Here is a 10,149-nt window from a genome sequence, read left to right on the forward strand (position 1 = left end):
AATATTGTTCAGCCCAAATAGGGACATGATTTTGTACGTCCAAAGTAGTACATGTCAGATATTTGAGCGGAGCATCATAAGAAAGAAAATAATGAGAAGAAAATCCACGCTGCACGTCATATATACCTGCACTGATTCTTTTTTGAGGGAATACATGCACTGATTCTTGATTGATTTGTTCTGTGTAGACATACATGAGCTAACATCAAGTCACGGCGACTCAACCAGATCATGATTCAATGTTCTGTGTAGACATACATGCACTGATTCAATGTTGATGCTACCTTTCATGAGGATACTGGTACTGGGGGCGACAGGTGCTGTTCTTCATCTCATGACGTCTTCTCGGCGGGCAGCTGTTTTGGTATCTCTAACATTGCCGATGCTTCGTCTGCCGAAGCTCGTGCTCTATGGGATGGTCTTCTCCTGGCCAGCGAGGTGGGGTGCGACAAATTGGTTGTTGATTGCATGGAAGTGGTGGAGACAATGCAATCTGAGGGTAATTCTATTTGCCAGGCTGCGGCGATGAAGAATGTGCTTTTCTGGCTCGGAATTTTACCAATGTCATTTTATGTTTTTCTCCTAGAGCGAGTAATTCATTGTTTGGCATGAGGATCTGTCCCATTTTTTTAGCAACCTTTTTGATTAATGATGTACTCCCTCGGTCCCATAATTCTTGTCAAAATATTAGATGCTTTTTAGAAATAGATGCATTCATTTTTGGGCAAATTTGGGACAAAAATTATGGACGGAGGGAGTATCTTTTTAATCCAATCAATAAATTTGTCATTGTTGGAAATATGAGCAATTTACCATGATATTTAATCCATAAAAATAGTAGATAAATCATGACGGCAAGAACACATATTAAACTAGTCATGCAAACTAGTTGAGAATATGAACAAAATATCGAAGATTGAAGGAGCAAATCTAAACCATTTGCTTGAACAAGAAACTGTAGCAAAATCTCGAATAGAATAAACAGAAACACGTACGATGCCGATCCGTTTGCGATAACAAGTTGCCAACATCAGCCATGTCGTCGAGTAGGTTGGTGACGTTAGGGAAGTAGTCGTCGTCGGGAAAGTGATCGTCGGAGTCCGTGGTGAAGAAGAAGCAGTAGTCGCGCTAGAGCGCTCCCAAAAAACCTTATCATCCATCTTCCGTACAGAACTTGAAGAGACGGGGTTTCGGGGGTTTACTGTTCCGTGGCAGTCGCATAAAGTGTGGCGTATCTTGTGTGTCTCTCGACGGAGGAGCGACCTCTTTATATAGACACAGTAGAGGAAGGCGAACTGTCTGCGCGAATTAAATTGAAGAGCCGCTGAATCGTATTCAATGTCCAGAGGGTATTCATGGTTCACTAGAGCAGCCACTAGTTTGCACGTATTCATGGACCATATTCGTGGGTCACTAGTGCAACCTTATTTAAGCTGTATCAGAAACATTAAATAGCCTATTTAGATACAATACCCCCGATGGTTTGTATCCTAAGTACCGTATCTAAATAACTTACCTTTAGTATGTTTCGTGATTGCTGCTAGTAGTTAACTTTGTGGCCTGTTTGTGCATCTCAAATTCTCAACAAAGATTGCACTTGTTCAGAGATGAACTTTGGACCAGAGAGATCACCATGCACATAAGAATACGTGAATCGTCAACTGAACTCTTAACTGGACAGATCCTTCTGCACACTAGAATTTGACTGTGGAATTATCAATTCAAACAAGAACTAAAAGCTCTTGACTAGACAAATCATATTTATCAATCGTCAACACAACCTAAAGCTCTAACTTCTAGGCCATGTTCTGTATCTTCCATGGTCAAATTTCTGGAACCAAACAGAGGAAAGTTCTACGAAATTCAAGAACAAATCTTCAAGGGATGATCAGCTGAGGTGGATCAAGAAATCACGAGCACTTCCAGCAATGTGCTACTGCTGCTGATCGAACAAACATGATCCAGAATAATAGAAAATAGTGCAAGAACTTCACCCACTGCTTGTAATTTGTACGGAGTATGTTGCAGGGGAGGAGTCCCACAACAGACAGGGGGACGTGCCGGAGAAACTCAGATCATTGGCTGAAGAGTCACGGTGGCAGCGCTGCTCATCTTATTGCTAGAGGCCGATGTCTTCAATGGCGACGGATGACGGATGCTTTGGGCAAGTTCGGCACGTCGTCCATGGCGCTCAAGTGTCGTCCACGAACTGAGCGAGTAGGTGATGCCGCCGGTTGTAGCAGGGCCAAGGACAAAGAGGAGAGCAGGTGACGGCGGCGGTGGCTTGGGCGAGATAGGAGGAGGAGAAAACAGCGCCGACGATAGGGACGGAACAGATTGGGGAGAGAGGGGCGCACGGCACGGGATCGGTGTGGCACTAATTACACACCGGTTTCCACGCCAAGAGTCTTATCGTGTTTAGGATACGGTTCCCTTCTCTCTCTTATTTTTAATCACCCTTCCACGTCAGACTCCGCCCTACGTGGCCTGTTTAAGATACGATCCAAGCTGGCGCACTGGGACTGCCCTAACCTGCACGTATTCATGGTCCATTCATGCACCATTTACTTGCACGTCATTGGTGTATCATTTACTTGTATGGATTCATGGTACACTAATGAAAAACGTTTCAGCTTTTGAACAACGTTCACATGAGACTTTGGATTACAGAAATTATTGAAATATGTTACATGCATGGGTTGAGCCCATCCTAGTCAAAATTCCAACAGTCATGATGGTTTTCTATGTAAAAAATGAAAAGTAACGAAGAGCACTCACAATGCATCATATCTTATATTGTATCTTATGCATTAAATACACATTTAGATACAATTCATCCAATACTTTGTATCCTAGTAGTGTTGTATCTAAACATCCTCTCATTTATTATGTTTTGTGAGAGAACAATTATGATTTTTCTTGGGTTCAACGCTAAGAGTTGTATCTAGATTAATCTATAATGTGCAGCATGGGAGTGGAGTTAAAATTGATGACATATACATATACCATGCACACACTTTGTCTATTTTGTCAGTCTCTTTTCAGCACAAACGACGCCGAGGACGGCTTTTCTTTCAAGAAAGGGAGGATGATATGGACATGATCGCCACGAATACGACCATTAGAATCCTAATTGTTGATGTATCTAATAACAATTATAATCAGGTGAATTCAATTACAAAATATTTTCAATATGTTACTTGCAAAGAGGCGGAGCTATTATCTTGTGTAATCTTATTATGTAGGCATCTTATTGAACTTTACAAGTCCAAAGTGAAGATGAAGTGTGATAGCCTGCAAAGGGAGATTCAAAGTGAAGCCTATCAAGTCTACTTTCTAACAAATCAAACGGCACATGACTCGGAGCTTGCTAGAGAAAGATATCACGAATTAAAGTTGAATCCGATTCGGATCCGAACTGTCAGGAGACCCGAATTTGTTTTAATCACCCAGGCCGCATACGGAGTCCAAATCAAGCAAAGAAGTACTTGTTGGAAAGGTAATTACAAGACCTTTCCAACGGATCTGGCCCCATCAAGAGATTCGACTCGTGCTGACCGTGGCGGACAAAACAAGCTGACGGATCTGTTTTTCTGTTTCCTAAAGAGTTGTAGTTTGTTAGGAAAGTTAGAGATAGAGTTGGATTTCGGCCTCCTTACTCAAGGTGAACGAAAATATCTCTCCCTCCTCCTTTATATACCACATGAGCCCCCCTAAAAAGCCTTGGGTTTTGATTAGATAAAGTTTAGCCATCTTTGCTACTTTCGTGTAATCGCGTGTGTCGGTTAGACCACCTGTTTTACCGTCGTCAAGACTCCAACTTATCGTCTCGTTGAGACATTGGTTTGATATAGTATACTCGCAATTTTAGATTGCATCCGCTATTTATCTTGTTCTTACTTGTTCTTCGATTGCTTGCAGGAACAAAGACCTTCGTGGTCAGGTTGATCGTGCCCCCACATGATCAATAACCCTCTGGAGTTGGTGTATCGATTGCTAAGGCGCTACCTCCTAGGCTGTAGTCGGACCGTCAACGTCACCTCCTACCCAAATCGAGAGTTATCAATCTCATCGAAAGATCGGGCCACCTCGAGGCTATCATGTCCAAGACACAAATTTTAGGGAACCAAGGGGAAATTTTTAGAGAATTATGAAGAAAAACTTATTCATAAGAAAACATAACGTAAAATCATTGTGCTGCTAACCAGCTTCACTCCGATGCACAAAACATTTTCTTGTCTGGTGAGTCTGGTGACCGAACTCCCATAGCATCCTGAAGGAACGATCCCGGAGAACCAAACTCTACTCTCTGCCACCACCCTCCTCCCATCCACTTTCTCATTGTTGCTATCTGAGAAGGATGCCAGGCTAACCCCATGTGAGTTTGACCTCATCCGGTGGATTTATCATGGGGGAAATAGCACATCCGTGGATGATCTCGCGAGGAGATGGCATGGTTATCGGAATGATGCTCATGATTTTCTCTCTAGAAACGGAAGCACGTCTACGCACTCCCGGTCAACTTGTCCGGGACCAGGATTGCACGCTTCTCGGGTGCGTGGTAAGGTGTCGCGGCACGGTTACCTGACCAAATGGTGATGACGAGAGTTGGACAGTGACCCTTCGTGGTGGCGCGAACAAATGACAACCGGGCCGGGGCGAGTGGTGACTGCATGAGTGGTCGTCCTCTTCTTTGCATGGTTTCGAGGACGAGCGCTTCATGTCATGCCGTAACACCGTTCCATTCCAACATTTCTCTCACGGAGCGAGTAGGCCAAGGCGCCCTCTGTATCAAGAGCTAACTAGCGTGTGTGTAAATGTCAACCGACAGAGATGATGGATGGCGGCATGTGGATCCAACAACAAGAACACTTTCTGTAGGTGAAAATCAATGATCTCGTATCTTTGCTAGATAAAGCAACATTGACGTGCGTCATGTCATTATCCAAGGTGTTAGTTTGAAGGTCTACTTAAGAGATTATGGTTCCATGTGAACTATTTGGTTAGTCCATTGTATTTGGTCTCTTACATTTGTTTTGGAGTAAATCACAGAGAAACACATACTTAGCGTCTCTGGTAAGAGAAAACCACAAACCCAAGTTTTTTTTAACTGATATCCTCAACATGAAGACTAATGAATAACAGAAAACCGTAATTGGTCGGTTTGGCCAAATTAATCACCGTGACCCACATGTCATATACACACGAGACAATTATGTGGCTCGCAGCTCAATCCCGGCCGAACTGGCTCGTTCCTCACTCCCTCCGGTTCATCTTCCCCAGCTCCGACTGGCCGTCGTCCGGCGCGAGCTGCTTCGCGGCCAGACCGACCATGGCGGCTGCGGAGGCGCTCTCCAGCGCGCACAAGAGCCAAGAGCTAGCTGCCACCTCCGCGGGCGCGCGCCGTTGCCGCCTCCGCGGGTTGCAGCCTGCGCCGTCGCCGCCTGCCCCAGCCGCCTCTGCAGCGCGCGCCGCCCCCACCTCGGGCTCCCCCTGACGCCTCCGCGGATTGCAGGCCCCGCCGCCGCTGCCTGCCCCCGCTGCTTCCGCGGGCGCGCGCCGCCGTCGCCGCCGCCCCTGCCGCCGCCGCGGGTTGCGGCCCGCGCCGTCCCCAACGCGGGCTACCCCTGAGGCCTCCGCGGATTGCCTGCCCCTGCTGCTTCCGCGGGCGCGCGCCGCCCTAACTGCCGCCGCTAGCCGTCCTCGCTGCCGGTGCTGAGGAAGACGACGCCCCCAGTGCGCGCCGAGCAAAAGGAAGAAGATGGGCCGGGCACGGAGGTCTCGGAGTGCGGCTCGACGTGCGGACCTTGCCCCCGCGTGTGCGCCGGGAAGGGGAAGAGGATGGCAGCGGCGTCTGCGAGGTTGCAGTGCCGGAGGAGGCCCGCGCCGCTCGCCGCCGGCGCTGCCCGCACCGCCCGCCTGCACGCGCACCGCCCGCGCACAGCCCGCGCCCGTCCCAGATCTGGCGCGTGCGCCACCTTCGCGCGTGACATTTCTGTGTTTGTGGGCGTCATGGAGGAGATGAGGATGGCGGCGTGGGAGCTGGAAGCGAAGAAGAAGTCGAGCCCGCCGCCGGCGCTGGGGATGACGACACGGGAAGGGATTTCCTAAGCCGGCTGGGCTCGGCTCGTGTCTCGGGTCAAGCCGTTTTCGTTGCTCCTGATCCAGAAATTATGCTCCTTTGTATGACACGCGGGCCACGGGCGATTAACTTGGGCAAATCTGTCACTTTCAGGTTTTTTGTTAATCATTAACGTATAAGTTGTGGGTATCACTTAAAAGCCTTTGGGTTCGTAGTTTCTTGTTACAAGAGCTGTTAGATATGTGTCTTTGTACAATTTCCTTTTTGTTTTGTGGTATGTGATGAATAAGATGGTTTCAGGAGTGTAAAGAAGATGGTCTTGGATTATTATTTTTCTTGATTTTTTTGTAAGCTGGTGTGTTTGAGTTTGATGTTTGTCATCTTCTGGAATGAAAATATGATTGTGTGCATCCGGGATGCGGAATAACCGGAAAGACTTTGTATCCTTTTTCGCGAAAAAGATCGTGCTGTTTATGCTGACTTTACGGTAAGGTTTGATCTTATCACTACAGTTGATTTTCCAACGTCATTGTTTTTGTTTACTAGCAGATTCTTGGAGGGTGAAAGAACACGAGGCAGACAATGGCAGCAGGGAATAATAAACAGGGATTCTGAACTGGGGGCTCTGAAACTCTGCAGGTGACACGAACGGATTCAAAATTTCAAATTCTACAGAAACAGATAAGGGTAGGGTGACAAGAGAGGAAGAAACAAGGGACCAGACAAGCTCCAATTTGTTTATTTCCAATACTGCTAGTTCGAACACCATGTGGCGATTGTTTCGTCCCAGTCATGAACTCATCCACTGTACATTTCAAAGTTGAATAATCTAGTTTACCAAACCAAAATGAGTGAACTATGTATAATGGACTCTGTTCTAACCCGGCAAGACGAAGAACAACTCAAAACCAAGAATTACAATGTTGTTCTTTCCTCCAATTTTATGCAGCATCAGACATTATTCGGAACAGGATTCCAAGCATGGAAATTCTTGACTCCCCTCACCTCCTTGCACACCCGCTCCAGCATCCCCAAGAAGTCCTTGACGATGACGAAGATCCTGAGCGGGCTGGCCTCGTCCTTGCCGACGTCGCCGTGGTAGTACTCGGTGATGTCCCTGACGTGCCCCAGCACCCGGCGCTCGCCTTCCTCCAGCTCCCGGATCACCTCGTCGGCGTGGCTGACGAAAGGCGCCATGAAGGCGACGAAGCACCCGTTCCTTTCGTCGCCGGACAATACTAAGTGGCTCCCAACGAGCTCCTTGATCCGGGACATGCCCTGAGACAGGTTGGAGACCGGCGTGGTGAGCACGTCCAGGTCCACGGTGGCCGTCTTCTTGACGTTGGTGAGCTCGGCCGCGAGGCCCGTGGCGATGTCCGTGCCCTCGGCCGTGCGCGTCGACTGCGAACGGGTCATTTCCTGGACGACGAAGTGCAGCAGCGTGGTCTTCCCGTCCGCGCCCTTGACGTCGGCCAGCTTGAGCAGCGTGTCGAGCTTGAACGCCATGGCGCCGCCCCGCGCCGTCCCGACGTTCATCCGGTTCCCCGTCTTTAGCACCGCCTCCAGCAGCTTCAGGAACAGCTTGCTCGACATCAGCTCCCTGCACGCGTCCTTAGAAACCACGAAACACACAAAATTTCATGCGTGCAACCTTTTGATTCGATTCAAGTAGTTGAAGATTGGCATGTCCTGCTTAATTACTGTACCTCGAGCATTGCGAAGGATTTCCTGATGTGTCCGACTTCGTCCGCGAAGGTCTCCTTGTACAGCATGGCTTCGACTCGCGCGAACGCGCACGGTATCGTGAGGACCAGCTTGAGGAGCCTCTCAGCCGGGACAAGGCTCTCGACGTCGCCGTCGTAGCCGGTGAGCTTCTCGACCTCCTCCTTGGTCGGCGCCATCTTGATGAGGGCCTCCAGCTGCTGCACCGACAGGCCGTTGCCTGCGCCAACAAATCCAATAACAAAACCAGGAAACTCTTAAGTAAAATTTCGTACTGTAGATGCGATCGGATCGGTCGTATTATTCGTACCACATAGACGTGTTGATATCGGAATTACCGTGCAGCAGAGCGGCGTAGATTTGTTCGGCGGTGGCGTTGACGGCCTTCATGAGGATGGTGATGTTCTGCAGCCTCTTGGGGTCCAGGACATGGTGGCCCAGCGAGGGGCTCCGGCTCTGGGCCTCCTCGTGCTTCGCAGAGAACCGCGAGTTGTACAGGAACAGAGACTCGATCATCTCCTCGTCCAATCTGCCGCCATTGAAACACTTGTCAAATACTCAAATGTTGTAATCTGAGTTGAAGTAATTCAGATCGACAGAGAAATTTCATTGACAAATTACGGTGGGTGATTTTTTCGATCAGGGCTTGCTTGCTTACTCGAATGAGCTCGATCGGATCCTGTCCCACACCATCCGGCGGTTGGGCGCCGCGCGCACCTTGTCCCAGTGCAGCGGCTTCAGCTTCGGCAGCGCCGCGCCGTTCTTCCCGACCGGTGCGCTCTGCCTCAACATACCCGGAGGCGCGGGCGGCGGCGGGAGACTCGGGCCACCGCTTCTCTGATTCAGTAGTAGCAGCGGCGGCGGCGGGGGTGGTAGAACGGCGCCCGGAACGCAAGGCGGCCGCAGCGACGGAGGCGGCGGCGGTGGTGGAGGAGGAGGCGGCGGCCGCGGCGGCGGCGGGGCCGTAACGCCGCTTACAGCGTCCGAGCGGACGCTTCCTGCTTCTGCCTCCTTCGCATGGCGCGCGCTGCTGCCCTGTACATCCGGGAACCTGAGGAACATCCGCGCTGTCGACTCCGAGGAGCTCGGGGAGTGGTGAACCGCGCGGCGCACGCGGTCCTGATTATTGCTCGGCGTGCGCGGGCACTGCGGCGAGAGAGGACTCGCACTCGCACCCGCGACCTTCTTCTTGTCCGCGGGCGTCGCAGGAGCAGAGCTCCGCCGTCTTGACGACCGGGCGGAGGCGGGCGACGGCGACACGCATTCGCCCTGCTTCGCGTCCCGGAGCTCGGAGTAGGCGAAGTGCGAGGATTGGAAGCAGCACGACGAATGCACTGACCCGGCGCCGTCTTCGTCGTCCTCGGAGCAAACTCCACGGCTTTCTTCTTCACGATCCGGTACTTCGGCCTCGTCTTTTGGCCCGGCCATCTCCGGCGCCTTCGCCCCGTCGTCGTGCTCTTGCCCGGCGTCGGTGTACGGCTTGACGGCGTCCACGTAGAACAGGTTCGGGCCAGGATCGAAGGAGCCCACCTTGTTACTACTACTGGCGCCGTCCTGGTCAGCCCCGCTGCGTCTCCTCTGAACCTTCCTGCACGCCAGGAAAACCACGAGGACGACGAGGAGCACCACCACCGCCCCGGACAGCGCCGCGGCCGCCGCGACCACGACTAGCTGCATGCTTTTCTTGCCATCGCCGTGCCCACCGTCCTCGTTGCGCGTTGTGTCATTTCCTCTCTTGCGGTCGTGGGTGACTACTCTCCCGGCGGCCGGGTCCGGGAGTCGCGCGTTCTTGTGGAGCAGCGGCAGGTGAGCGCGATCCGGCGCCGGTGCCGGTGCCGGTGCCGATGCCGGTGCGAGGGCAGCAGGGCTGTGACGCGGCCTCTGCCTTGGGCTGAGACCCCCAAGATTGTTGAGGCCAAGCAGCAATCTGAACCTGGCGACGCCATTATCAGCTTGATCCCTCCTCGCTTCACCGTTGCTGCTTACTGGCAAGAGAAGCGCGGCGACTGAAACGACCAAGAAGAGGCACGGGCGGCGTCTGGCGAGACAGGGCATGGCTGGCTGCAGGCATCAAACCATTTCAAGGTCGGAGGAAGGAGGAAAGGTTTCTGGTGATTTGGAGGGTGTGGAAGAGGAACTGAAAAGGCTGTGAGATCTACGGAATGGCGCAGGCCCGTACACCGGCAGCCAAGATAGGCGTTGATGCCACTCGATCCAAGGACGACAAGGAGCAATGGCAGGTGCGCGCAGCAGTGCAGTGACGGCACCGCTTGCATGTATGTGTACCTGTCTATATGCTTTGCATCGCCGTGTACACGTACCTGTGTCTTGGCTAGGCGTCAATG

General features: G+C 51.3%; 1 protein-coding gene across 1 annotated transcript; it reads right to left on the bottom strand.

The window, feature by feature from the left end:
- Positions 1 to 6,797: 6,797 nt before the first annotated feature.
- Positions 6,798 to 10,149, bottom strand: LOC100823532 (formin-like protein 2). The gene is made up of 4 exons (XM_003579861.4): positions 8,463 to 10,149; positions 8,143 to 8,333; positions 7,789 to 8,024; positions 6,798 to 7,693 (listed from the first exon to the last, which is right to left on the bottom strand). Exons 1-4 carry the CDS (start codon positions 9,857 to 9,859, stop codon positions 7,034 to 7,036), a joined length of 2,484 nt encoding a protein of 827 aa, XP_003579909.1. The 5' UTR covers positions 9,860 to 10,149; the 3' UTR covers positions 6,798 to 7,033.

The sequence above is a fragment of the Brachypodium distachyon genome, chromosome 5 (assembly GCF_000005505.3).
Source record: "Brachypodium distachyon strain Bd21 chromosome 5, Brachypodium_distachyon_v3.0, whole genome shotgun sequence".
NCBI classification, from domain to species: domain Eukaryota; kingdom Viridiplantae; phylum Streptophyta; class Magnoliopsida; order Poales; family Poaceae; genus Brachypodium; species Brachypodium distachyon.

What these genes read in the sequence shown, in the direction of transcription:
- LOC100823532 (XM_003579861.4), bottom strand. Translation starts at nt 9,859, where the DNA reads ATGCCCTGTCTCGCCAGACGCCGCCCGTGCCTCTTCTTGGTCGTTTCA. An exon ending in ATCCGATCGAGCTCATTCGA is followed by an intron (nt 8,334 to 8,462) that starts GTAAGCAAGCAA and finishes CAATGGCGGCAG; the next exon opens with ATTGGACGAGGAGATGATCG. An exon ending in AATCCTTCGCAATGCTCGAG is followed by an intron (nt 7,694 to 7,788) that starts GTACAGTAATTA and finishes GTGGTTTCTAAG; the next exon opens with GACGCGTGCAGGGAGCTGAT.